The sequence below is a fragment of the Takifugu rubripes genome, chromosome 17, assembly GCF_901000725.2.
Source record: "Takifugu rubripes chromosome 17, fTakRub1.2, whole genome shotgun sequence".
NCBI classification, from domain to species: domain Eukaryota; kingdom Metazoa; phylum Chordata; class Actinopteri; order Tetraodontiformes; family Tetraodontidae; genus Takifugu; species Takifugu rubripes.
The window spans coordinates 89,476-116,314 of NC_042301.1; the positions used below are offsets into that span (position 1 = coordinate 89,476).

At 52.1% G+C, this 26,839-nt stretch overlaps 3 protein-coding genes across 4 annotated transcripts; 1 reads left to right on the forward strand and 2 right to left on the reverse strand.

Annotated features, from left to right (window-relative positions):
• The first annotated feature begins 117 nt into the window (after positions 1-117).
• On the forward strand, positions 118-14,651 carry ecpas (Ecm29 proteasome adaptor and scaffold). 2 transcript variants are annotated; one of them, XM_029850205.1, is made up of 49 exons: positions 118-139; positions 862-992; positions 1,881-1,997; positions 2,344-2,462; positions 2,580-2,729; positions 2,827-3,004; positions 3,068-3,207; positions 3,540-3,618; positions 3,688-3,807; positions 3,897-3,982; positions 4,061-4,136; positions 4,218-4,267; positions 4,354-4,420; positions 4,547-4,669; positions 4,754-4,857; positions 4,951-5,074; positions 5,158-5,238; positions 5,338-5,554; positions 5,645-5,736; positions 5,847-5,981; positions 6,060-6,222; positions 6,341-6,513; positions 6,601-6,702; positions 7,109-7,232; positions 7,360-7,505; positions 7,624-7,678; positions 7,757-7,871; positions 7,956-8,024; positions 8,111-8,228; positions 8,318-8,485; positions 8,562-8,641; positions 8,803-8,908; positions 8,983-9,030; positions 9,127-9,245; positions 9,485-9,635; positions 9,708-9,773; positions 10,650-10,739; positions 10,826-10,892; positions 10,969-11,060; positions 11,197-11,263; positions 11,334-11,531; positions 11,605-11,816; positions 11,888-11,931; positions 12,006-12,198; positions 12,269-12,419; positions 13,437-13,542; positions 13,613-13,701; positions 13,770-13,841; positions 14,069-14,651. In XM_029850205.1, exons 1-49 carry the CDS (start codon positions 118-120, stop codon positions 14,206-14,208), a joined length of 5,535 nt encoding a protein of 1,844 aa, XP_029706065.1. In that variant the 3' UTR covers positions 14,209-14,651. The 2 variants fall into 2 exon arrangements, with proteins under 2 accessions (XP_029706065.1, XP_029706066.1); XM_029850206.1 differs by lacking the exon at positions 9,708-9,773.
• A 543-nt stretch (positions 14,652-15,194) lies between these two features.
• On the reverse strand, positions 15,195-22,157 carry smc2 (structural maintenance of chromosomes 2). The gene is given in 25 exon segments (NM_001032624.1): positions 15,195-15,380; positions 15,694-15,841; positions 15,915-16,075; positions 16,177-16,293; positions 16,928-17,128; positions 17,414-17,533; positions 17,607-17,681; positions 17,760-17,903; positions 18,005-18,198; positions 18,287-18,411; positions 18,485-18,620; positions 18,706-18,910; positions 18,986-19,105; positions 19,187-19,325; positions 19,693-19,810; positions 19,878-20,037; positions 20,207-20,440; positions 20,525-20,674; positions 20,763-20,996; positions 21,079-21,123; positions 21,222-21,332; positions 21,418-21,456; positions 21,532-21,654; positions 21,746-21,895; positions 21,990-22,157. Coding segments are annotated over 25 exon segments (3,603 nt in total).
• Positions 22,158-22,532: 375 nt separating this feature from the next.
• exoc1l (exocyst complex component 1 like) lies at positions 22,533-25,025 on the reverse strand. Its single transcript, XM_011617512.2, has 3 exons — positions 24,701-25,025; positions 24,255-24,433; positions 22,533-23,458 (listed from the first exon to the last, which is right to left on the reverse strand). The coding sequence occupies exons 1-3, from the start codon at positions 24,819-24,821 to the stop codon at positions 23,189-23,191; spliced, it is 570 nt and encodes a 189-aa protein (XP_011615814.1). The 5' UTR covers positions 24,822-25,025; the 3' UTR covers positions 22,533-23,188.
• Between the last annotated feature and the right edge of the window lie 1,814 nt (positions 25,026-26,839).

Consider the following 26,839-nt stretch of genomic DNA (forward strand, 5'->3'; position numbering starts at 1 on the left):
AAATGTATATTGTAAATTAGAGATCGCTGCTGTATATTTCTTCCTATCAGCAACGGTCGGACCGCAGGTGCAGTGACGCCCCGCGGACTGAGGGGGCGCCGTTGAGTCGCCGCGAATATGGCTGCTCAGGATGAACTCAGTAAGTTTCTCTGCGATATTTCGGATTATTTCGCGTTTTAAAATCTACACGGTCGAAATTCCAACAGCCTCCCTGACTAAAACCCGCCTTTCCAAGTGACTATTAGGCTTATTTTTGTTAGGAAAGGGGAACTCTCTGAAGGAACGTCAGATAGCTACTCACTAGCCTAGCTAGCAGTGCTAACGCAGGAGGCCGCCTGCCCAGTCATTGTCGAAATGAAACCGACATCAGGACATTGAGATTCTGTCATTTTTACAGCTTTGCTTGGCTTATTTTGGTAAAGCGATATTTCGGAGCCTTCGCGTTTGGGTTTACGTGTTGTCAGAAGTTGTCTAAAGCCGGAGATGTGGTTGTGTCAGGGGGTGCTAGCGGTGGTCACGATGAGCCGTGCCCACGGAGAGAGCCGGGAGCCGGGCGAAGCCTCCCCGGGAGCCGGGCGAAGCCTCCCCGGGAGCCGGGCGAAGCCTCCCCGGGAGCCCCTGCGATCGAAGCGGCTCCCATGTGGCTCTTCTCTGGTCTGACTGTCTGGAAGAGCCGCTGTTAAAGCGTCGGCTCCTTAATTAGTGGATGCGCACTTTAAAAGCTTCCTTTATGCCACCTTAAGTAGGGGTCGATCGGCCTGGTAAATGTGTGTGTTTAACAGATCAGCTGAAACGTGTGTGTGTGTGTGTGTGTGTGTGTGTGTGTGTGTGTGTGTGTGTGTGTGTGTGTGTGTGTCACAGACCAGCTGGAACGTGTGTTCCTTCGCCTGGGCCATGCTGAAACCGACGAGCAGCTCCAGGACATCATCTCCAAGTTCCTGCCCCCGGTGCTCCTCAAGCTCTCCAGTGTCCAGGAGGGGGTCCGAAAGAAAGTGAGTGGGTGTGGAAAAGCTCGGAGATCTCTCATCTTTATTCCCATCCCAGCAGGATTCGTGCTCCTCACACAGGAGGATCTTGGGTTTTAAACGTGCACAGAGCGGCTGTTGACCCTCGGGGTGTGTGTGTGTGTGTGGGGGGACCAGTGTGTGTTGATGGAGACGTGTGTGTGTGTGGGGGGGGGGGGTGGTCCGGTTGGATGATGCATGTACATTTGCATTTTCTGTCTGTTTCTTTCTTCATTTTGTCTTAAATCTGTTTTGGCTGTTGAGTTTCTTCCTTTGCTACTTTCTTTTATTCTCTGTTGCTTCACTCTGATTGTTTCCTAGTTTGTGGGTTTCCTGGCCGTCGCCTTCATATTCATCTAAAATCTTTTGCTTCTCCCTCACGTGCAGAGTTCACGCTGCGTCTGCTCTCAAACGTGAATACGCGAGTCCCCACATTTAATGGTCACCTGCCGACCTTTTTGGTATTTTTGGAACCAACTGTCGCTTAAATAAGCAAGATTCACCATTTTTGATAGCAGCTTCTATCTTTAGTGAAGATCTAAGGGTGCCATTCCATCTGGAGTGCAGCATGACGTCACACACCCAGAGTGTGTGTGTGGGGGGGGGGGGTCCTCCCTGTAAAGGGGGGGGGGGGGGGGGGGGGGGGGGGCAGAGGTAGAGCTGGTCTGCAGGTTCCTCCCATTCAAACATGCTTGGAGAGTCGACCTCTGTTTGCACGTGTCAGTCAGCAGTGGTCTGTGGTTCTCCTGAGTGGTCTGTGGTTGTCCTGAGTGGTCTGTGGTTCTCCTGAGTGGTCTGTGGTTCTCCTGAGTGGTCTGTGGTTCTCCTGAGTGGTCTGTGGTTCTCCTGAGAACACTGTCTGTGCCTCGTGTCCAGGTGATGGAGCTGTTGGTCCACCTGAACAAGCGCATCAAAAGCCGACCAAAGATCCAGCTGCCGGTGGAAACCCTGTTGGTCCAGTACCAGGACCCTGCAGCCGCCTCCTTCGTCACGGTAACGTCACGTCCCTGGTGCTGCTCCAGCCACAGTTCTGACTGAACATGTCCCTGACTGTAAACAATTTAGATTTTTATTTAAAAAAAAGATGCTATCACAACATTCCTGACATGAGCTGAATGAATGAACTTGTTGATTTCATAAGATGCACCACACTGGTGACCTCGCCACACTGGTGACCTCACCACACTGGTGACCTCGCCACACTGGTGACCTCGCCACACTGGTGACCTCGCCACACTGGTGACCTCGCCACACTGGTGACCTCGCCACACTGGTGACCTCGCCACACTGGTGAGTCCAGAGCTAAATGACGAGACTGTTGAATTATTGTCATTTGTAGAATTTCACCATCATCTACATCAAAATGGGCTACCCTCGTTTGGAGGTGGGCAAACAGTGCGAGCTGGCCCCCACCCTCCTCACCGCCATGGAAGGCAAACCACAGCCGCAGCAGGACAGGTGGGCCCACGCTCGTGCACGCACACGCACAGACGCACACACACACACACGCACACACACGCGCGGTGCTCCAGGCCGTCCTCGCTGTCCTCACCACTGCAGCCTCCTCTCCCCCAGCCTGATGCACCTGTTGGTGCCCACTCTCTATCACATGAAGTATCCTGCTGACCCCTCCAAGAACTCCTCCCTCTTTAACCTGACCGAGAGGCCGAAGACCGTGCAGCTGCTGCTGGAGTTCATGCTGGACGTTCTGCTGATGCCTTACGGGTAGGTCGCTGCTGAGTTGGGCGACGGTTCCTGATGAAGCCGTTGAACATTTACAGAATCTAAGCTCGTGTTTTTGTTTCTCTCTTTGCATTTTTAGGTTCGTGCTGAACGAATCCCCGACTCGCCCGGCTCCCTCTTCCTCCCAAGGAGGTCCTGTAGAGGGGGCTGTGAGCGCTGCGGGCCAGGGCCTCCCCCAGCCTCCCCCAGGCATGAGTGTATATGCTGTCAAGAGAGTGATTGGAGAGGCCCAGTGGAGCGCTGAGCAGCTGGAACAGGTAGAGCCAGAGGAGGGCGCTGATGACCCATGATCATGCTTGACGCTCCCTTCTGCTCAACAGTGTAAGCTGGGCATCGTGAAGTTCATTGAAGCCAAACAAGTTCCAGAGGTGGAGACAGTGGTGCACCTGGTGATGGCGTCGAGTGACACCCGCCACAGTGTGGCGACTGCAGCAGACCTGGAGCTGAAGAGCAAGCAGAGGTACGGGGAGACGGGCCCAGGTCACCACTCCTGACGCTCACCTTTGATTCATAAAGAAATTATGTCTCCCTAAATATCAGTTTTATACATTTAAAACATTATTCGGACGACATCCAAAAGAGCGTTTCGTTGGCCTTTAATACGACGGGGCTGCACTAATCCATGAGTTGATCTCAACAGAATAAGGATGAAACCAGATCCATAATGAATGTTCACACAGAAAAGGGTCCAGAATCAGGAGGATTGTTTAGTCCGTGGTTGAATCCTTAAGATTGAAATGACACGAGCACAAACGTTCAGATGATTGTTCATCATTTTTCATTCTTTTCCAGCATCATCGATTGGAATAATCCTGTTATCATCAACAAGATGTACAAGATTTATCTGGGCGACGTCCCTCTCAAAACCAAGGTTTGGAAGGGCGAAGGTTTCTCTTGAAACGTAACCTCCTCGTTGACGGGCTCACTCTCTGCCCATTAGGCTGGCAACGTGAAGCAAGAGCTGAAGCACGAGCCGGTCAGCACCAGGGTCAAGATGAAGATCCTGCCACACCTTTTACGCTCCCGTCTGGCTGCGGAGTGCTTTCCTGCCAACATCCAGGTGCGTTCCGTCTGCTCCTGGGGTAAAAACCCTCTCGATGTTGGATGGTCGCTACAGAACACCTGTGATTCCTTTCCTTCTCTCAATAGGTGGTGTATGACGGCCTGTTTGGAGCGAACACCAACAACAAGCTGCTGTCACTCACGCTGCAGTTTGTCCACCACATCTGCATGGTGTAAGCATTTCCAAGCCCTCGTCCATGCGTTCCTGCTTGATCTGGGGCTTCTAAAAATGGCCTGTTAACGTTTTTCAGATGTCCTGACACTAATAAACCCTTGGGACTGATGCTGCTCAATGGTCTTACCAAGCTCATCAATGAATACAAGGAGGTAAAACAATGACAGACACAATCAAAACTTCAGGATCAAACATTTATTTCTGATGTAAAACAGCACAACTTGTTGTTCCAGGATCCTAAGTTGCTATGTGTTGCTTATTCGGCTGTTGGAAAACTGTCAAGGTGTGCAACGAGAATTACTTTATTCATTGTCACTTTGGTAGACAGAAGGAGTTTGTGATTAAAAAGGCTTACTTTGTCTCCTGCAGCCGCATGCCACAGCTGTTCACCAAGGACATTGCACTTGTCCAGCAGTTTTTTGAGTCCATGTGCAAGGTGCGTGATAGAAAACACAGTGAAAGAGAAAAGGCTGTATTATTGCTCCGCCTGTCTTTACCAAGCTTCTGTTGCTTAACCCCATGCTTCTCCACATTGACATGAACTCGATGGAATCCCCAACAGGAAGAGGCTGATGTCCGACTTGCGATACAGGAAGCGTTGTCCATGATGGTGGGAGCGTATGCCAACCTGCAGGGGGCGCTGTTGAACCTAATGGAAGCTCTGGTGGCTGCTTACATTGGAAAAGTGAGTGAACACTTGTAATAAAGCCACTTGGTTCACCTGGTTTAAATAGAAAAAGAGGGTAACTCAATTATCGTCTTTGTCCAGCCTGAGGTGCAGGTGCGCCAGGTGGCCATGAAGTTTGCCAGCAACGTGTTTGCTCCTGACCACGTGCCATCAAGGTACCTGCTGCTCCTGGCAGCTGGAGACCCGTAAGTCATCTCAAAACGCACACAAAACGCACACAAAACACACACAAAACGTAAGACGGACTCATTTCCGTCATATTGCTTTTTCTGTTTCAGAAGGGAAGAAGTGTCTGGGGAGGCCCAGAGGGTGCTGAGAACCTTTTCCACTGTTCGTCGAGAGAAAGAAGACAAAAAGCCGATGCCATCATTCCCCGACATGGTGGCCTATGTGCAAGAGAAGGTCCGTCTGGGTGTTGTAGCTCATTCATGTCAGGAGCCGGAAGCTCTGCCCTGAGGCTTCATGTTTGGGCTTGTTTTATTCAGGCGGCTCAGAGGATCAAGACTCCAGCGAAGTATATCGTTGGAACTTCCACGATTCCTTTCAACCCCTCAGCATTTGGGGAGGTAAACACAATATAAATGTATTGATGAAGAGGTGAATTCTAATGAATACTTGGGGAAGTAGCATTTCTTACCCAAGCCGATATGTTCCCTCTCTCCCAGATCGTTCTCTACCTGAGGATGTGTTTAGCTTACAGTGCCGGGGCTTCGCCCACGTCAGCACGCCTGGCCGATATGCAGGACGACGCTCCAGCCATCGGCCGCTATGTTCATACCCTGCTGTCATCAGAACCTCATCCTTCAGGGTCCAAAGGTGCTGAGGCTAACCCGGTTCATGTCTACATGGATCTTCTGCAGCAACTGCTATCAGCTGTGGGAGGTGAGACCTTAAACTGGCTCAATCATTTAACTGTTAGCATTTCATTCAGCTCTCGTGTATACGTCACATCGCTCTGTTGTGTCTCCACAGGAATTCCAGTAATGTATTGTCTGCTCGAAGTAGTTTCTGTCTGCCCCGAGAAACTGGCCCCAAGGTTTGTTGATAGAATCGACTGGATTAAAGTGAGTATTTGTACCTCTGGTTAGTTAAATATATGGTTTGGAAACCTGTTAAATACCAGGACAGCGTTCAGGCTGACCACGTGTTCTGTTCCCAATCGTTCCTCCCCCAGAGTCTGATGAACACAAATAAGGAGGACATGAGGGAGCTGGCGGCCCAGCTGTATGCCCTGGTCATCTCCACCATGACTGGCAACGAGCTGCAGGCGGCGGTTCACAACCTAGTAAAAATCACCAAAGACAACCATGTACGACACCCTGTCTTCATCAGGCTTTGTGCCCCTCTTGTGCTCTCTACCTTCCATGACGATATCTTTACCAAACAGAGTCCTGAGACTCAACACGGGGCCATCTTGGCTCTCGGCTACATGGTGGGAAGATATATGAGCAAGAAAAAAGGTTGTGACTCTACAGCAGAAGAGGGAAAACCAATAAAAATCCCAGATCAAGAGCATGGCGACCTCCTTCCCATGGCCACCAAAACTATTGGTATGGAGTTACAGGACAAGGCTCTGGTGCCATTTTGATGTGGTTTATCAGTAGGACGGGTAACGATTGGTTAATTATCACTGCCTCCTGTGAATCACCACCCTCTGCGCCCGTTCAGGCTCCTTCCTCGACAGCAGCAGTGCACTGCTAGCGATAGCAGCATGTACAGCTCTGGGAGAAATAGCACGGAATGGCCCCTTGCTGATCTCCGCGGAGGGCGAGGGGTTCACAAAGCTGTCGATGGTGAAGAACCTGCTGGCTCGTATTCCCTCGGGAAAAGAGAGCACGAAGGTAAACGAGCTTCATCAACGAGCAGGAATGTCCCGTCTTACCTAAAGTGGTTTCTGTCGTCTTTCCCCCACAATTGTGTGGATGCAGATGAAGGAGCGATCGATCCAGACATTAGGGCACCTCCCTGTGGGCGATGGAGCTTTTCCTCACCAGAAGAAGCTGCTGCAGGGCCTCATGGATTCTGTAGAGGTCTGGATCAGAACTTCCTTCTCCACCTGCCATTTAAACGTTGTTCTCACCCACCTTTTGGTCTGAAATCACACCTGACTCCCTGAAGTCCACACTCATTCCCCAGTTTGCAGTTCTGTCCAGGTGGGAAGTGGGAATCACTGTAGGTGTCACATGACGGGTTAACGAGGTGCATGTTCAGTATCAGATGGCAGGCTGCTCCTTCAGCTCGCTGTCTCGGTGGCTAAAGCAGGTTAAAGGAGTGTGCACGTGCCTTTGTCTCACGTGTGAACGGTGCTTTAATGTCACTGTAAATTGGTGAGGAGTCTTTAATATGGTCCGGTACTTTTGTTGAGGGAGACTTTCATTTTTTAATGTCTTTGTAGTCAAATGTTCTAGTCTTTTTCCTCTTTTTCTGGCGCTCCAGGCCAAACAGGTGGAGCTTCAGTTCACAGTTGGTGAGGCCATCAGCAGTGCTTCTGTAGGCACCAGATCTGGAGCTGCCAGGGATCCTTGGACCTGCACCGAGGACCAGTACAGCCCGCCACACAGTACGTCTCTGGGGTGTTTCTGTCCTGAGGACAGTGGCGATGCAGTCACCTGACCAGAGGTCACATATGTTCAAATATGTTGTTGTTATTTTTACTTCATTTCTCTTCTCCCACTGATCATATTTAGATCTGAAAAACAACGACGTGGTTCCCTGGGTCCTCAACTCCATCCTGTCCAAATATATCTGCAGCCAGAACCCACATGTGCGGCAGGCAGCCTGCATCTGGCTGCTTTCCCTGGTGAAGAAACTGAGTCAACACAAGGAAATAACGGTGGGTTCTTGTACTGGAGGCAGCTGGTGAGGCTGCAGTAACTCCCAACACTGGTCTAAGCTGATCTAATCAATAGGGGTGACGTGCACGGCTTTCTTCTCTCTCTTTCCTCCTCCAGTCCCATCTGAAGCAGATTCAGGTGGCCTTCATCTCTGTCCTGTCCGAGCCCGATGGTGAGACGAGTTCTGCCACTTACTGACCGAGCGGTGTGGAATTATGGCTTCATTAGTCTCCTGTGTGCTTTCCTCCAGAGCTGAGCCAGGATGTGGCCTCTAAGGGCTTGGCTCTGGTTTATGAGATGGGGGGGGAGCATGACCAGCAGGAACTGGTGTCCACCTTGGTGGAAACACTCATGACTGGCAAAAGGTTCGTTCATGTTGTTGTTGTTGTTGTTGTTGTTCCGGCCTTTTCCTGGAAGCTTCTTAGGTTGGTGTTTGTGTTTGTGGACAGAGTGAAACATGCGCTCTCAGAGAACACTGAGGTGTTTCAGGGAGAAGGTCTGGGGAAGACCCCAGACGGGTGAGTACCAGGTGATATTCAACACTTTTACTGCAGATTTTGTTCCTGAGTTGTAAGATCTGGTGGTCTCCCCATTGTTTCTGGAGCCACGGCTTGACCACCTACAAAGAACTCTGCTCGCTGGCAAGCGACCTGAACCAGCCAGACCTGGTTTATAAGTTCATGAACCTGGCCAATCATCACGCCATGTGGAACTCCCGGAAGGTATGCTGCTCGTGCCTCGGCCGTCTCACGGCTGGCCCGGCGTTCCCTGGGCCCGTCTAACCCGTCCTCCCCTCTGACCCCACGTTCAGGGTGCAGCTTTTGGCTTCCACATGATTGCAGCGAAGGCCGGGGAGCAGCTGGCTCCCTTCCTGCCCCAGCTGGTGCCTCGTCTGTATCGCTACCAGTTTGACCCTAACCTGAGCATTCGGCAGGCCATGACCAGCATCTGGGACGCGCTGGTCACAGATAAGACCCTGGTAGGGCTTTTGGGCTCCTGCTCCAAGACAAACACCTGTAGTTTAATCAGGAGCTGAATGAGTGTTGTCGCTACAGGTGGACAAGTACCTGAAGGAGATCCTCCAGGATGTCATTTCTAATTTGACCAGTAACACCTGGAGAGTGCGTGAGTCCAGGTAAAGCAGAACCTGCTGCCCTTCTAGACAGTTGCTGTCATCTCGTTGGGCTTCTACTCTGACCCAGAGACCGGGTTCAGACCTGATCTGAGCGGCATCGTAGCGGCTCCACGCTCACCGAGTGCTCGTGTGTTTCTGATCCACTCTCTTCCTCCCCTCAGCTGCTTGGCCCTCAACGACCTGGTCCGAGGGCGACAAGCGGATGACCTCATCGATCACCTCGCAGAGATCTGGGAAACGCTGTTCAGAGTCCTCGACGACATAAAGGTGGCGACGTCAGAAACGTGCTCGTTAGCAGACCTGCAAGACTTGTGATGTTTGATGGTTCTGTCATATTTCAGGAGTCCGTGAGGAAGGCAGCAGACCTGGCGCTGAAGACCCTCAGTAAGGTGGGTCCAGACCGGTTGTGGGTTCAGGTCCGTGTTTGAGGCAGAGCTCTGAGTGTGTGTGTGTGTGTGTGTGTGTGTGTGTGTGTGTGTGTGCAGGTGTGCACACGTATGTGCGAGTCCACGGGCTCTGCAGCCCAGAGGACCGTGGCTGTGGTCCTACCGACCCTCCTGGAGAAAGGCGTCCTGAGCAACGTGGCGGAGGTCCGCTCGCTCAGGTAACACTTCCGTACCTTCAGGCGCTGAAGTCGGCTCAGAGAATAAGTCCGACATCACGCTGGTTCCGTCTGTGTCCAGTTATTGGGTGCTCTTCTAGCTTTATTGTTAATGACGCTAAAGTGCAGCCAACGTTTTGGCACAATGTCAATCCTCCAGACTTGAGTGACCCTGAGCTCCGGTGGGTCCTGGTACCAAAGCTCGGTCTGTGGGCACCAACTTCTGCTGTCTTTGCTCCTAGTATCCAGACCCTGGTGAAGATCAGCAAAACCGCTGGTCCCAGGCTCAAGCCCCATGCCCCCCGGCTGATCCCAGCCCTGCTGGAGGCCCTCAGTACCCTGGAGCCCCAGGTCCTCAACTATCTGAGTCTCAGAGCCACAGAACAAGAAAAGGTGGGTCTGAGCACCTGAGTTCTGGTTGGTCTCTCACGGGTCCAAATCTGAGGCCTGTGCCTGTTTCTCCAGAGTGCCATGGATGCTGCCCGGCTGAGTGCTGCCAAGTCTTCACCAATGATGGAGACCATTAACATGGTAACGCAAACTAATGCTGCGTGTGTTTATGGGATGGATGTGGCTGCTGTCGCAGAACACGGGTCCAAAGTTCTCGCTTCCTAAGTTCACGTGCTCCCTAACAGCATATCTGGGCCTTTTTATGAGCGTAACATAATCAGTCTGCTGTAAAATGTAGAATCAGCTGCTACGGGTGGGTGTTGCTACGGGCGAGTGTTGCTACGGGTGAGTGTTGCTACGGGTGAGTGTTGCTACGGGTGAGTGTTGCTACGGGTGAGTGTTGCTACGGGTGGGTGTTGCTACGGGTGGGTGTTGCTACGGGCGGGTGAGTGTTGCTACGGGTGAGTGTTGCTACGGGTGAGTGTTGCTACGGGTGAGTGTTGCTCCGGGCGGGCGAGTGTTGCTACGGGCGAGTGTTGCTACGGGCGAGTGTTGCTACGGGCGAGTGTTGCTACGGGTGAGTGAGCGTTGCTACAGGCGAGTGAGCGTTGCTACGGGCGAGTGTTGCTACGGGCGAGTGTTGCTACGGGCGAGTGTTGCTACGGGCGAGTGAGCGTTGCTACAGGCGAGTGAGTGTTGCTACGGGTGAGTGTTGCTACGGGCGAGTGAGCGTTGCTACGGGCGAGTGAGCGTTGCTACGGGTGTTGTGTGGCAGATCTGCAGGTGAGTGCAGGTGCACGTGGGCAGGTTTTTCTGTTGCCTTTCCGGGTCCGTGCCAGTTGCTGAGGCCGGGCCGGATACGTTCGGGCCCACAAGGGTTCGGGTTAGGACGTTGGGCCCCGGGGGCCGGGGGGCCCGGGGGCCGGGGTTGAAGCTGGCCTCTGTTCTTGGAGCGCACACGTGCACTGAAGCGAGCACGATGGCGCGGCGCCCTCACAGATGCTGCTGTCTCTCCAGTGTCTGCAGCACCTCGACGTGTCCGTGCTGGGAGAACTGGTTCCTCGCCTCTGTGAGCTGCTCAGGAGCGGCGTCGGCCTCGGAACCAAGGTACCGGTGCCGTTCTGACTCTGACTCTGACTCTGAGCGCTGGTCCAGGTAGAGCGGCTCTAACGTGCGTCTCCTGCTCTCCCCAGGGGGGCTGTGCCAGTGTGGTGGTCACTCTCACTGTCCAGTGTCCACAGGACCTCGGTCCATACTCAGGTACTGCCCAGGGAGGCTCGGCACCGCTCCACCGCCTCTCTGGACTTGCCGGACCTTTAATGACGCTTGTTTCCAGGTAAACTGATGAGCGCGCTGCTGACGGGGCTCCAGGACCGAAGCAGCGTGGTGCAGAAGCAATACGCGTTTGCTCTGGGACACCTGGTCAGGGTAAGTACATGGCCCGTGGGAACCAGTACCTTGGCCCGTGGGAACCAGTACCTTGGCCCGTGGGAACCAGTACCGTGGTCCCCACGGGCTCTTCGTGGGCACCTTCAGAGTGTGACTGGTTGTTTTGGGCCGTCAGACGGCGAAGGACAGCAGCGTGGAGAAGCTTCTGCTGAAGCTGAGCACCTGGTACCTGCAGAAGGAAGGTAGAGACTCGACTTCCTGTCGGCCTGTTGACCTCCTTCCCTCTTTGACTGACCTGTGCGTCCCTCTCAGAGCCGGTGCACAAGTCCTCGTGCGCGCTGACCGTTCACGCCATCAGCCACTACAGTCCCGACGTGCTGAAGGCTCACGCGGGAGTGGCTCTGCCCCTCGCCTTCCTGGGGATGCACCAGGCCCCGGGGCCCGACGAGGACCAGGAGAGCGGCCGTGACGCCGCCCTGTGGGCCGAGGTGTGGCAGGACAACGTCCCAGGTGAGCGCTTGTGCCCGGTGGACGAGTCGTGTGAGGAGAGCACGGTGCTCAGGTGCATCTCGCTGCCCCACAGGAAGCTTCGGAGGGATCCGCCTCTACATGACTGAGCTGATCGCCATCACGCAGACCGCGCTGCAGTCTCAGTCCTGGAAGATGAAGGCCCAGGGTGCCGCTGCCATGGCAACCGTTGCCAAGGAGCAGACGGGCTCACTGGTGGCGCCGCACCTCGGAATGGTCCTGTCGGCTCTGTTGCAGGGCCTTTCTGGGCGCACCTGGTCTGGGAAGGTGAGACTGGAGCGGCCGGTGGAGACACCAGCGGCGTGGTGCTTCTCCTCACGCCTTTCTTCTCGTTCCAGGAGGAGCTGCTGAAGGCCATCGGATCGGTGGTGTCCAAGTGCTGGTAAGAGCCCGGAGAGCACGTCCCTCCAAAAGACCAGGTCTAAGTTGTGTGGTGTGTGTGTGTCGGCCGTCCAGCCCAGAGCTGCAGAAGCCGTCTGGCGGCCAGCCGTCGGTGTGTGAGGTGCTGGAGGCCGTGCTGAGGGAGTGCCACAAAGAGAACCTGCCGTACAAGATGGCCGCCCTGCGCTGCGCCGCGGACGTGCTCCACAGCAGCCAGGAGGACCGCTTCGGCGCCGTGGCGGCCGTCCTGTTCCCGCTGCTGAAGAAGGTCGGCGTGTACCCGTCGCTCCGGCGCCGCTGCCACACGTCCTGTACTGAGCTCTTTCACATCCCAACAGAGCTGCCCAGAAAGTGGCGGCGGCCCGCCGAGGTCCCGCGAGGACGATGAAGACGATGGCGACGTGAAGGAGAAGGCGCTGCAGACAGAAGCTGTGATTTGTGCATTTGAGACTCTGGGGAAGTCCTGGCCCAGAAACCCAGAGACCCAGGGTAAGTGGGAGTTCCCCGTCTGACACACATCCAGGAGCCGGCGGGTTAGCTCCGCCCCGCTCCTGTTAGCTGATGTTAGCTCCGCCTCGCTCCTGTTAGCTGATGTTAGCTCCGCCTCGCTCCTGTTAGCTGATGTTAGCTCCGCCTCGCTCCTGTTAGCTGATGTTAGCTCCGCCTCGCTCCTGTTAGCTTGTGTTAGCTCCGCCTCGCTCCTGTTAGCTGATGTTAGCTCCGCCTCGCTCCTGTTAGCTTGTGTTAGCTCCGCCTCGCTCCTGTTAGCTGATGTTAGCTCCGCCTCGCTCCTGTTAGCTGATGTTAGCTCCGCCCCGCTCCTGTTAGCTGATGTTAGCTCCGCCCCGCTCCTGTTAGCTGATGTTAGCTCCGCCCCGCTCCTGTTAGCTGATGTTAGCTCCGCCCCGCTCCTGTTAGCTGATGTTAGCTCCGCCTCGCTCCTGTTAGCTGATGTTAGCTCCGCCTCGCTCCTGTTAGCTGATGTTAGCTCCGCCTCGCTCCTGTTAGCTGATGTTAGCTCCGCCTCGCTCCTGTTAGCTGATGTTAGCTCCGCCCCGCTCCTGTTAGCTGATGTTAGCTCCGCCCCGCTCCTGTTAGCTGATGTTAGCTCCGCCTCGCTCCTGTTAGCTGATGTTAGCTCCGCCTCGCTCCTGTTAGCTGATGTTAGCTCCGCCTCGCTCCTGTTAGCTGATGTTAGCTCCGCCTCGCTCCTGTTAGCTGATGTTAGCTCCGCCCCGCTCCTGTTAGCTGATGTTAGCTCCGCCCCGCTCCTGTTAGCTGATGTTAGCTCCGCCCCGCTCCTGTTAGCTGATGTTAGCTCCGCCCCGCTCCTGTTAGCTGATGTTAGCTCCGCCTCGCTCCTGTTAGCTTGTGTTAGCTCCGCCTCGCTCCTGTTAGCTTGTGTTAGCTCCGCCTCGCTCCTGTTAGCTGATGTTAGCTCCGCCTCGCTCCTGTTAGCTCGTGTTAGCCAGCCTGAGCAGGTAACGAGCGGCTCTCTGTGTGCAGCGTGCTTCCAGCAGGAGCTCTGCAGCCTCATGTGTGAGAAACTGAAGCTGAGCACCTGGAAAGTGCAGCTCGCTGCGCTGCAGTGCATGGAGGCGTTCTTCCAGAGGTAAACGCACGTTCTGCTGTTTCCTGAGACCAAACCAGCCGGTGTTTCCAGCCCAACCTTCTCTTTGTAGACTGTTGCTTCTGGACAAAGGCAGCGAGGACGTGGGTGCGCTGTCCCAGATCTTCACGGACGCCTGCTGGGCTCTAACGTTCCCTCTCGGTGAGGACGCCTGAAGGTCACGTCTCTGCTCGCTCCCTCTCTAATGTGGCTTTTCTTTTGTTCTCCAGAGAACAAGAGTTACTCATCGGTGAGGACCGAGGCCTTGGCTGTGGTGGATGTGCTGGTGAAGCGAACCGCAGGTGCGTTCCCAGGCTGGGCGGGCGGGGGGGGGGGCCAGGTCTGGGGCCAGGTCTGAGGAGCTGTCTGGAGGCAGCAGATGCTCCCGTTGCTATGGAGACGTGGAAGCGTCGCTGCACGAGCCCCCATATTTCAGCATTCCATTCGCTGTTTGCTCCACATGAAGTTGATGATGTATTTCTGTCCTGGAGAGGTTGCCGTGGAAACGCTGGTGTTTGTGCTGTTGCAGAGAGCGAGCAGTGGGAGTGCATGGCCTCCAGGAGCCGGGAGCAGCTGCAGCTGTCTCTGGCAACGCTGCAGTCAGACAGCCGGGCCGAGCTGAGGGAGAGGGCCCAGGAGCTGCGCAGACGCATCCAGAGTCAGCCCTGAGCACGTGCACGCGCGTGCACGCGCAGCGGGACGAGCACAGCAGCTTTTCTTTTCTTCTTTCTAAAAACCAAACACATTGAAATCAGACGACTCGGCTGCCGACGCCTCTCGGTGACGTGCACGTTAGCGTGACCTGTGCACGTTAGCGTGACCTGTGCTTGGCTGGATCCCACCTGGAGAACGTGGCACGGCGCTGGGTTCGGAGCCCCGGATGGGGCGGAGCCGATGATGCATAAATAGCTGTGTTGGTTTGTGGTTCCTCTAGCCCCGCCCTGGGGGCGTGTTCTGCTGTTGCTCATCCTGCACCTGAACAGGTGACTTGTGTTGCACCTGTCTGCTGAAGCCCTCCAGGTGAACTGTTCTGTCAAGGCTCCTCTTCTGTTTGCAACATTAACAGCCGGTTTTGTCAAGTTTTGAAATAAAACAGACTGATGAAAGTGTGATGGGGGGGTTGTGTCTGTCTAACGTCTGATATTTCCCATCAAACATCAAACTCAAGTTCACCGTAACGTTCTTGGTCCCTGAAACGCTGATACCTTTGACCTCTTTGAATTTTGTGCTTTCCAGCTAATTACAGCCCAAAATTCAGTCTTGGAAAATTTGAATATTGTGGGAAAGTTCCGTTTGGGAGGTTCGGAATGTCACTAATGAGATAACGTTCCCCCAAAAGGGTCCAAACGTTCCCTGACCATCTGGGTCAGTGAGCCACACAAACCTGGGGCGGTCCAGAAGTTGGACCTGGACACCAGCTGGTCATCGTCCTCCCACAGCTGGTTGGACGTGGAGACGTCTGACAACAACTTCAATGTAGCTTTTATTTAGTAAAAGTGGAAAGAATCGCTTATAAAAGTGGTCACGGGTAAGAGATGAACAAGAACATTTACAGGGACACGTTTTAAAATGAAGGACATGAAGACGAGGACAGCAGAAGAGACATGATGATGTCACTGAGGACGCTCAGGTGGACGGTCGTGGGTAGTCGGAGTTCAGCCGAGCAGCTGTCTGTTCTTCCTGTCCCTGTGTCGAGACTTCTCAGGAGCTTTCTGAGGGACGCTGGCGTCGCTCTGGCTGAGGGCCGTCCTCGTCACCGTGGACATGCCGTCCACAAACTTGGTCTTGAAGAGCACGTTGGCGTTGGCGAACATGCCGTCCTTCAGGGACACCACCACGAACTGCAGGGGGGGTTTAAACACGGTCACGTGTGCATCCTGGACCACCGTCCCCCCCGACCACCGTCCCCCCCGACCACTGACCCCCGACCCCCCGACCACCGTCCCCCCGTCCCCCTGACCACTGTCCCCCCGTTCACTGTCCCCCATCCCCCTGTCCACTGTCCCCCCTCCCCCTCCCCCTGTCCCCCCTCCCCCGACCCCCCGACCACCGTCCCCCTGACCACTGTCCCCCTGTCCACCGTCCCCCGACCCCCCGACCACTGTCCCCCGTCCCGACCACTGTCCCCCGTCCACTGTCCCCCCGTCCACGTACCTGAGAGTGCCGAAAGTGTGCGCGCAGCATCTGTCCGATGTTCTGGGTGTGGGACAGGTCCAGGGCGGCGTCGACCTCGTCCAGGATGTAGATGGGGGCAGGTTTGAAGAGCAGCATGGCCAGGATGAGGGACAAGGCGACCAGGGACCTGCACACACGAGGCTGCTCAGCAACACCGGAGCTCCATCTGCCCCCCCACAAACCCGTGTTTGTTCCCTGACCTCTGACCCCCGCTCAGCTCACTCAGGTTCTCCTTCCAGGTGGTGCCCAAGGCCACCTTGAACTCAAGGCCCTCCAAAACGCCACATCCTTGGGGAGGAGCCAGCTTGGCGGTGGCTCCAGGCAGCAGCGTGGAGAAAATAGATCCAAAATCCTTGTTGACCTGCGGAGGAAGATGGATGGAGCTTTGTGGTAAAGAGGAACGTGCTGGGAACAACGGGAACGAATGGAGAACAGGCAGAAAAGACCGGGGGGGGGGGCGACCTTCTGCCACGCCACGTTGAGAGCTTCGTTCTTCTTCTGGTCCAGCTCCTCGATGGTCTGCAAGATTTTGGTTTTGTCGCTTTCCACGATCCTCTTCTTCTTCATCAGGTCGTTGTACTGCAGAGGATGGACACAGATTTAGACTCGCCGAAGGCCCCCTGACCCAGAGGGGCCCCTGGCCCGGAGAGCCCCCTGGCCCCGAGGGCCCCCTGACCCGGAGAGGCCCCTGGCCCAGAGGGCCCCCTGACCCGGAGAGGCCCCTGGCCCAGAGGGCCCCCTGACCCGGAGGGCCCCCTGACCCGGAGAGGCCCCTGACCCAGAGAGGCCCCCTGGCCCCGAGGGCCCCCTGGCCCGGAGAGCCCCCCTGGCCCCGAGGGCCCCCTGACCCAGAGGGCCCCCTGGCCCGGAGCTCGGAGAGCCCCCTGGCCCCGAGAGCCCCCTGGCCCCGAGGGCCCCCTGGCCCGGAGCTCGGAGAGGCCCCTGGCCCCGAGAGCCCCCTGGCCCCGAGGGCCCCCTGACCCAGAGAGGCCCCTGGCCCAGAGAGGCCCCCTGGCCCTGAGGGCCCCCTGACCCTGAGGGCCCCCTGACCCTGAGGGCCCCCTGGCCCAGAGAGGCCCCCTGGCCCCGAGGGCCCCCTGGCCCGGAGCCCCGAGAGCCCCCTGGCCCCGAGAGCCCCCTGACCCTGAGGGCCCCCTGGCCCAGAGAGGCCCCCTGGCCCTGAGGGCCCCCTGACCCGGAGCCCGGAGCTCACCTTCTCCTCAGTTTCATTCAGCATGTTCATCGCCCTCTTGTTGACGTTCCTCTCCAGCTTGGAGGTGGTCTCCTCCAGCTTCCTCAGGCGCTGGCTCGCCTCGCGGGGATTATTGGTCTTGAAGTCGTAGGAAGTGTTGGGCTGGCCGAAGAACTGGCGCTCGGAGTGGATCCAGTCGTGTTCCTCCAGCATCCTCGACACCTGTGGAGAGGAGGGAAGAAAGAAGCAGTGATGCTGTGTGAGATGAGGCCAAAACCTTCTCAGCGCCGAGGCCCCGCTGGCCCCGGCCCAGGAGGCTCCCTGACCCGTGGCGAGCCTCCTGGGCTGCCGAGGCCCCGCTGGCCCCGGCCCAGGAGGCTCCCTGACCCGTGGCGAGCCTCCTGGGCCGAGGCCCCGCTGGCCCCGGCCCAGGAGGCTCCGACCTGTGGCGAGCCTCCTGGGACCCCCCCTTGTGTCTTGTGTGAGAGCAGGTGAGCGGTGGTGGACCTTGTCAGCAGCGTCCTGAGTGTCTTTGCGGTGCTTGTTGATGTTGTGCTCCAGCTCCTTGATCTTCAGCTGGACCTCGTTGTTCTGCTCCCTCAGGTGATTGGCCTCCGAGCTCTTCCCCTGGAGGTGACATCATCAGCTGTTCTCTGAAGCTGCTCGTTTCTGAAGCCCCCCCCACAACCGAAGAGCTCACCTTGAGCTCCTTGTCCTGGGCCATGATCACCTCCTTCTGCTTCGTCAGCTCCTCCTGGGCTTTACGCACCGCCTCCTAAAGAGATGGGCGGGGTGGATCAGAACCAGAATGTTCCTGTGTTGAACACAGCGTGTCATGGGACCCGGGCGGCACCTTGTTCTGGGACACGGTGCAGGCCATGCTGTCGATCTGCTCCTGGATGGCCTTCATGGCTTCGTCCACAGCCTGGATCTGCTGCTCATAACCCGCCTGCTCCCTGCGCAGCTCCTCCAGCTCCAAAGCAACAGCATCGGACTCCTGTCAACACAGCAGAACCAACCACGGGTCAGATGGGCCGGGCCGGGCCGGGCCGGGCCGGGCCGGGCCGGCCGCAGCCTTGGAGTGTGGAGCTGCTTGACCTGCTGCTTCTGCTTCAGCCCCTTGTTGAAGGCGTCGGCCTTGGTCTTGGCGGCCGTCAGCTTCTGCTGTGCTGCTTTCAGCTCCTGCTCCCGCTCGGCCTCGGCGTTCTTCATCTTCTTCTCCAGCACCTGGTACTTTTCCTCCGCCCGTTTGTGCACCTCCTCAGTAATACGCAACGTCTCCTCGCTGTCCGCTGCAACAGCAACACAGCGATCAGGGTTCTGGAGAGTGGAGGAGCATGTGAGGAGTCAGGTGACTGGAGTCTGTCTGCGCCTCCTCACCGATGGTCGCTCGCAGCCTCTCCAGCTCCTCCTGCTGCTGATGGAAGGAGCTCTGCTGCAGTTTGGCCTGCAGAATCTGCTCCTCCTCCACCTTCAGCTCACACTGCTGCTTCAGCTGCCGATACCTGAAGGGGGAGAAGGAGCGTCGTCGCGTCTGTCCTCTACAGGCCCAGAGACCTGGAGCTCACGGCTACATACTTGTCTGCAGTTGCCCTCAGACCAGTCAGTTGGCCTTCAACATCCTGAAGTTGGGACTCTTTGCTGTTCAGCTCATCCCGAACGTCCTTCAGCTCCTGCAGGCTGGACAGAACCGATGCAGCCTGGGAACGAGCACCTGGGAAGTAACAACACAGGGAAATCATGCGTTTGATTCAAACAAAAAGCATCTAATGGCCAGAGGCCTTTGCAGACGCTCTCACCTCCACTCAGGGTCCCCTGCGGATCAAAGATGTCCCCCCCAAGAGTGACGGTCTTGGTCATCACGTGCTTGTCAAAAGCCACTTTCTTGGCGTTGTCTAGGGTGTCGCACACCAGGGTGGAGCCAAAGACGTACTGCATGGCCTTCCGCAGGTCAGCCTCGTAGCCCACCAGAGACAGAGCCGTGTGGACGTTGGCCCTCCCCACCTGACAGGAGCACAGACCTTAGAGGGGCACGGTGCTGGACCTCCTGAGGTCAGAACATCAGAGGTGTCCTCTCACCAGGCTCTTGGCCGTATTCACCACTCTGTCGTCAAGGGTTCTGGCAGAAATCTTGTTTAAGGGAATGATGGTGTATCTCCGCTGCAGCTCCCCTCTTTCCAGCAGCTTCTTCCCCGTCACCTTAGCGAGGGAAGACTCAGCGGTCATGTGATCGGCACATTATTGATCGGCTGAATGCAGAAGGCACCTGAACGCACCCACCTCTGTGTCGACTACAATATTATAGAGGCGTCCCCCGGCAACCACCTCCAGAGCCGTAGCGTAGGACACCTCTTGGATGGTGATCAGGTTGGCCAACAGCCCCTTCACTTTGCTACGGTCCCATCCTCGCTCTGGGTCCCTTTGACAAAACCAAAACACATTTGTAAAACACTCGTATTGTTAATATCATTAACACCAATTTCGACCTGGGAATAGTAACATCAATCACAACATTCAGAAAACAAAACGCAAGCTAATCGCTGAGCTTAGCAGCTCAAAGGACGACAAAATCTTCTGTAATGTTGGTAAAAAACGAGCCCTTAAAACCTGAATTTCCTCCCATGTCCAGTTGTCTATGTGCAACACAAGTTGTCCAACGTAGCTAAACGGGCCCGACCGATCAGGGAGTGAACTTTAGGGACTGGAATAATCTTCAGAACCGATTGGTTGAGGATGTTTGGATCATCTAGATTCCACCGCTGCAGCACACGCGAAGGTCGTCTTACTTGTAATCAAAGCGCAGGTTAGGGAAGCGAGACACCAGACGCTCGTATTTCTCTCCAAGCTCGGTGACTTCTCTGGACAGTTGTCGTCTCTTGTCCAACAGCCTCTCCTCTTTTCCATCTGCACACACACCAAAGCATCAAGGCCAAAGCGCAACAAAGAGACCGGGAGCCGTGATCAACAGCACCTTCGTAGCCGAGCGTGTCGAGCTCGGCCTGAAGTTTCTCCCTGCTGGATCTGACGGCCCGCAGCGCGTCCTGGTCCTTCTTGTAGCCACTGTCCATCTTCTTCATCTCAGTCTGTTTGGTCTTCAGCTCTGCCTGAGCATGTTTCAGGGCCATCTGTGCCTGGGTGGACGATAGAACGGAGGGAAATCTCAATCCTCTACACAACTGACGGGAGTAAAACGTCTGCTGTGTCCGTGGAGGGGCACGGGAGGAGGCTGGAGCCTGTCCTCCATCACGGCAGGGCTTTTCCTGCCAGCCTCACCCCCGTCAGCCTCATTCCTGCCCCCACCTGCTTGGCCTCTGTGTCTGCCTTGCTTATGTCATTCTTGCAGGTCATCATCTGCCCAGCTAGTGTGGCCTCCTCTCCATCCTCATTGGTGGACAGGCCTGCTGACACGGCCCTGAAGTGCTTCTCTGCTACTTCAAGCGCAGCATTCTCCTTTTGTCCCTCTTCCTGCATGGCCAGAAGTTGCTCCATCACTTTGGAAACCTCTCTCTCTTTCACAATGAGCATCTTCTTGTCCTGAATGTGAAGGAAAGCTTTTAAAGTCTTCATGTTGACAGCAAGACGAGTCAGAATCAGTTTCTCTCAGGTCTCCTCATTCACCTCCTCCATATTCTTGACAAGCTCCTTCCTCTTCTTGGTTTCATCTTGAATATTCTGCTTTTTCATGTCAAGCCCACTCTGGACTTTGGCATCAGCGCGTTGCACGTCGGCCAGAGCCTCTTCCAGGGATTTTAATACTCCGTTCACCTCCTACACAGGACAAATCAGTCCTTATGTTTGATATGTATACAACATTTCGTACTAAAGTTTGAAAGACATCCTAATCCATCCAACATACCTGGTCCTTCTTCTTCTGGAGTTCCTGAATCTGGGCCGAGAGCTCCTGGACCTTACTCTCGTTCTCGACAAGACTGACTTGCATCTTCTTGATGTTGTCCTGCATCACCTTCAGGTTATCTGCTGATTTCAGCTTGGTTTCCTCTGCGCACACAAACAACCAGGCCACATGGAGTCGCGTCAGGTGCTGGATCTCACGCATCAACTTCTGGTACTCCAAATACGAAGACCGTTCCTATGAAGAATCAGAGTTTAATGGAAGGGGTCATAGGTTAAGGTACGTTCCTCAAAGTCCATCACGAATGCAGCAAACCTACTTCTTGAAGTTTCTGCATTGTTGGAGTGATTTCCTCGTCCAAAATCTTAAAAAAGGTGAACAAACGGACCCAGTTAAGCAGCTACAATTTAAAAGGTAAAAGGGGGTAAACTGGTGAAATGTTTAATCTGATGTTTGTCATACTGTCTGAATCTCCTTCAGCTTGGCTTCCTTTTTTTCAATCGTCTTCTGAGCACTGATCTTCTTGCATTCATACATTCTCGTCCCCGCTGCTTCTTCAATCATGGCAAGGATCTGGAAAAAGACAGTACGTCTAAAACCTCAGCGGAAACAGGAGATCCCTGACCAATAAATGGTGCGTACTATGTTCATAGTTTACCTCTGGTGGCTTCATGTTGAGAACTTTGGTGATCCTCCCCTAACGGATTGGAAATATAACGTGATGTGAACTATTCTTGAGGCTTGTGGCACAGATGCTGCAGACAGAACTGACCTGCATGATGAGGAAATGGGGGTTGTTGACGTTGAGGCCAACCGAGCAGAACAGGTCCTGCACCCTGGTGTTGTTGGCATTGACTCCATTGATGAGGTACTTATTCCGACCTCCAATTACCACCTTTCAGCAGGAGGAAAAAGAAAAATCATGACAGATTTAGTGTGGTCAACAACCTCACAAATGTGACTCTTAATCCACGCTGGAGTTCAACCTGTCTGGTGACTGTAATTTCATCATGAGTTTCAAAACCCAGAGGGCTTTCGCCTTTGTTGGAGTTATCAAAGGTGATGGACACGGTGGCCTTCGTGATTCCTCCTTGTCCGTTTTTGTAAACCAAATCCTGAAGGTTCGAGGCTCGCACCTTTGGATACAACAAACCAACACAGGAAGGCAACGTCAGCTCCTTTCACGGAGGGTTAATGCTTTCGATACTGAATGACATATAACGAACTTACGTGACTGAGATTAGATATTCCCAGAAGGAAACATATGGAGTCCAAAATATTGGACTTGCCGCTGCCGTTCAGCCCCGTGATGGCGTTGAAGAGCGGGTCGAAACCGTTGATCTCCGTCCTCTGTGCGTAGGATTTGAACCCTTCTAAGATAATAGACTTGATGTGCATCCTGCAACGTTTGCCCTCTGCCCGCAAATTCCGGAGATATGATTCGTAGTATTCCAACAAGAAATCTGTAATTAGCAGTAAATTCAAACACGGTGTTTACAGCCAAACCGTGGAATTTACGGCTCTCTTCTCTTGTCGCTTAAATTTTGGCGGGGTATGTATTGAGTTCCCTGTACGTCATTTCAGCGCCGGATTTAAAAAAATATATATTTAAGATAATAGGAAATGTTAACAAAAAATACAGGTTTATTAGCCGTACGCCATAACTTACAACTAATTTAATTGTGGAAACAAAATGGAAAACATTTTTTGGTGTTTGAGTAATTCTTGTTTGTTTTTTCATTTTCGTCAGGCAAACGTAAAGGCTACTAAACAAGCGTTTGTGCCTTCTCGGCTTCCAGAAGCGGTGGACGTCCTTGAGCGTTAGAACGGCGCTTATAATTAAAAAGAATTATTATTATCATTTAATTTGGTAAAATCATTATTTCTGTTGGTGACTATGTAGGGAGGAAAGTAAAATAAATATAGAATCATAATAATTGTAATCCCGGAGTCACTTTGTCACATTTTATTGTTCAAAGCTTTAAGAAAAGCTTCAATGTTCCATTTGTACAGCCTTTTGTTAAGTTGTCATAAAGTTGTCATACTTATAATTACAATTGTTATACATTTGAAGATGATCAAAGAAAAGAAAGCAAGACAGTGATACATTAGATAATCTTATAAATTTTGACCACAGCACATGAGAATAAATAAGGATATACAGTAAAAATACTTTTGTAGGACAAAGTTGACAAATACCAAATTGTAGCAGAACGTAAATTTACCTGCATTCAAAACAAACTAATCTATCTTGCAGTAGTTTGGATTTCTACATTACTAATTATATGGTGATGGTGCAAATTACAGTTTTATAACAGCCATGTTACTTTAAAGAAAGCCTTAACCTTTCATTCACATCAGCTCAGACTTAAAATGGACAAACCTTGATTGACACGTGCACACACAAAACCTATGAATGTTAAAATTCATTAGGCATCCAGAGGCACGGGACACATAGACAAGCATACCAAATTGAATGCATAGAAGCATATCTGTGAGAGAACAACACAGTCTCCTCTATTTGAGTAAAATGAGGTGGGCTTGATGTATGCCCAGTCAAAGTTTCGCAGGTTTAGAGAGCTCTGACAGTACTTGTCGCTCAGAACAACCAGGGCTCGTACGATGGCGTACTTGGCCGAAGAGCTGATAGCTGTCACCGTACGCACCTTGTCAAAATGCAGAAGGAAGCAGGGGTCATCCTAGAACCACACAATACATGCACAGAATTAGAAAGTGGTTGCAACGGGCACGTCCTGCGAAGCAATGACCAGACGCTGGCTTCTCCCACGCTGAACCAGTGGAAGAATATAATAAATCACATGTACTGTACCGAACTTCTCACCTTTATTTTGAGATTGCAGAATGAAATAGGGAAGAAAACTGGGCTCCATGTGTTACATATTATCCGATGTGAATTTAGGAATGTGAAGTGTATCGTCCTGTGGCTCCCTATGTTCTGTGTGTATCATCCAGTGTGACTGAATCTGTGCATATGACCTCATGGTGGTGTAAAAAAAAAAAAAAAAAAAAAGTATTTACAAAAAGGCTTTTTGCAACACACTGTACACATTTTGGTATGAATTCTAAACCCAATATCAGCTATATGAACACAAATGGGCAACTTGGAGACAAAGAATGAATTATGCATTGATAAAACTGGGAAATTATTTCTAGAAACAGTCACAGGTTGCCCGTCATGAGGTGCGTTTTGTGTTTTAGGATTTTATTTTTAATGAGAAATATCTGAGGCCTGCATCATAAAGCATGTTTTAGTATGTATGTATGTATTCGGACTGTTGTGAAGCACTTTAAATTGCTGCTTAAATGTGTTATATAAGTGAACCTAATTATGAATCTACTGCTATAGTTTTTATAAAGGTTCTGGTGATCAAACGGCTGCATTTGACTTGTTTTCAGGTTTTTGCTTATGTCGCTATTTATAGACCAGAAATACACAATGAACATTTTAGAAAAAGATTGAAATAAGTTGTTTACCACATCTGGGTCCCGTCCATCCACCAGATTTAGGTCTTGTAGTGACCAGATCTCTGTCCTTCGGTAACAGTCTTGTATGCGGGAGCGTTTAGTGCGGGACTTTTTGGATCCGGACTTAATTTTGGTCAGAGACATCTGACATCGCACAACACTTAACTGCACCATTTTGTTTTTCGCTACTGCAGGAAAAAAAGGTTGTAAGCGTTGGTCCATGCAGGGGCACCAGCATTGCTCATTTCATGGCAAACTGCACAACACTTGACATTCTCTACCAATGAAAACATTTTTCTGTGGATAAAAGTATTCCAATAATTAATTAAAATACATGTTTAAAATGAAATTACAACTACCGTGGATAAATGTGCATAAACCCATGCTGAAACGGATTTATTCCTAATTAAATTAACATCGGAAATGACGGCCAAATTCAAAGGAGAGCCAAATACCTGACACACAAAGAAAATGTCTTCCTTGTGATGGTTCCTCAATTTCTATAAACTCCACCAGATTCTGTTTCGTAGGCCTGAATAAAACTCTCTGCATCTCCTCTCTCAGAAGAGACGACATCACTGCAGAAGAAAAGAAAAAGGGCCGAAGGAAAAGGAAATCTTCAAGATCCAGCAAAGTCAAAGTGGGTGAAAGAGTGATCAAAAACTGAGTGAGAAGGTCTGAGAGCACGAGCTGAGGGAAGTCAAGAATCAAGGACCGACGAGAGAGTGACGGACAGAAACCAGGCAGTAACGGAGAGTGTGAAGGTGCCCTGTGGTTGTGCATGAAAGGATACCTTACTCCACCACACACACGCACACACACGTGCAACTGCAGGGTCCTCTCATTGACTTCCATTCATTTTCTAAAGTGAATGCTTAATGCTTACTTTAAAATATTATCATTCTATATCATACTCAAGAAATAAGCAATAAGTAACTGGACCAAAAATATTTGCTCCTCAAAAATGACTGCAACTCAAAATACGACTAAATCCACGAAGGTGGGACCTCACATGTGTAGGAAAACAAGCATGCACACACGCTACAGCCCTGGCTCTCATCATCTCACGGGACCTTTAGCAGAAAGGGAAAAATTAAAGGCCAATCTCTTTTATTGCTTCAATTAAGATCCATTATGATACCCATGCCCAGATTTCGTAAACAGACATAAAATGCAGAGTTTCCCAGCACTTAAATAAAGTCAATGCATGTGTCCTCACGTGGACTCTTTCCCCTGGTCCCTGTGTCTCGTCCTGCAACATATGGATGTTGATATGCACTGGTTTGATTAAGTTTGATTAAACGATTGCTCTCCATTAGGCATTGACGTGTGATAAACCGTTCTCTGACAGCACACAGTGCACAGGTGATAAAGTTTTCCTTGTGAGCATCAGGACATCATATCAGACTGGGTTCAGTTCATGAGGGGCAGCTCGGAGGATATTTCCAGCAGAGAATTGCCCTAAATGAACCAGAACAACGCTCTGATCCAATTTGTCGGCAGGAAAAGTCGTGGCTCTTATTGGATTTGTCACATTTTTTGAAAACGAGAGCTGGGTTGTTCCTCGGCTAAGTGCTTTGTTGTTATTGTTGTTGATGGTTTTTGTGGGTGTTCACTTGAGAGCCTCTTTGCCTCTGAAATGGAAAGATGCTCACACTGGCAGGAAGCAGGGAGGCAAGGAAAGATACAGGCCTTGGATCTCATGAATAACAAAGTAGATATTTCTACTTCCTTAACATTGCTGTGTACGTTGAAAATCCTTTTTATATAAAGGTCAAACTCACGAAGTACAGCTTTTCTGTTAAAAGGAGACTTGGATGAATGTGTTTAAAAATACAGTTAAAAATACAGAAAATACAGTTGTGATTCAGTTTGCACAGTGTGGAAAGGTTTAAATGAACAATAAATATTTAAATGGGTAAATTTGATAGGCATAAATAGCATATAAAGCTGTTAGAGTTATACGTAGAGGAGTATTTAATAAACGATTATGACAAGGTTAATATAGTTATACAGTAGGAATGACTTTATGTTGACATAAAGAGTGAAAAAAGATTTCCAAAAAGATCTCCACCAAAAATGTGGGGATGAATTATGGCATCACAGCAGAAGGGGAAGAAAAAAGTGACAGAAGACAGAGAGTCCACGTGCACGACGTGCAAAACCCTGAATAAAGCAGCCGTTGGAGGGCGACCTTGAATTAAATAACAAGTATATGCAGAAAGTATCAGGATGAGCTGATAACAGGATGGTAACCCTGATAATAGATGGAAATAATCATATGCAGCAGAAATAAATACACCTCTAAATATATATACTTTGTTTTGGAAGCACTGATTGCAAATATATGCTTCAGAAAGAATAACTTTATTAGTTTCTATTTTTTTCCAAACAAAACCAATTCAGTCCAGACATTCACCATCTGTGTAAATGTTTACTTTCTTTATTACAATGTCATTATACACTTTATACATTATACATACATATACATTATTTTTTATATTGTATACATATACATTATTTATACATACACTTATATTTGCATAGACCTATAAGCAGTATGGAATATTTTAATTGTACTACCTTTATGCCTT

Coding starts and splice junctions, on each gene's coding strand:
- ecpas (XM_029850205.1), top strand. CDS start 118: ATGGCTGCTCAGGATGAACTCA. Junction 11,932..12,005: donor TCGGTGGTGTCCAAGTGCTG/GTAAGAGCCCGG, acceptor TCGGCCGTCCAG/CCCAGAGCTGCAGAAGCCGT. Junction 13,543..13,612: donor ATGGAGGCGTTCTTCCAGAG/GTAAACGCACGT, acceptor TTCTCTTTGTAG/ACTGTTGCTTCTGGACAAAG.
- exoc1l (XM_011617512.2), bottom strand. CDS start 24,821: ATGTCGTCTCTTCTGAGAGAGGAGATGCAGAGAGTTTTATTCAGGCCT. Junction 24,434..24,700: donor ACATTTTCTTTGTGTGTCAG/GTATTTGGCTCT, acceptor TTTTTCCTGCAG/TAGCGAAAAACAAAATGGTG. Junction 23,459..24,254: donor ATGGACGGGACCCAGATGTG/GTAAACAACTTA, acceptor GTGTGGTTCTAG/GATGACCCCTGCTTCCTTCT.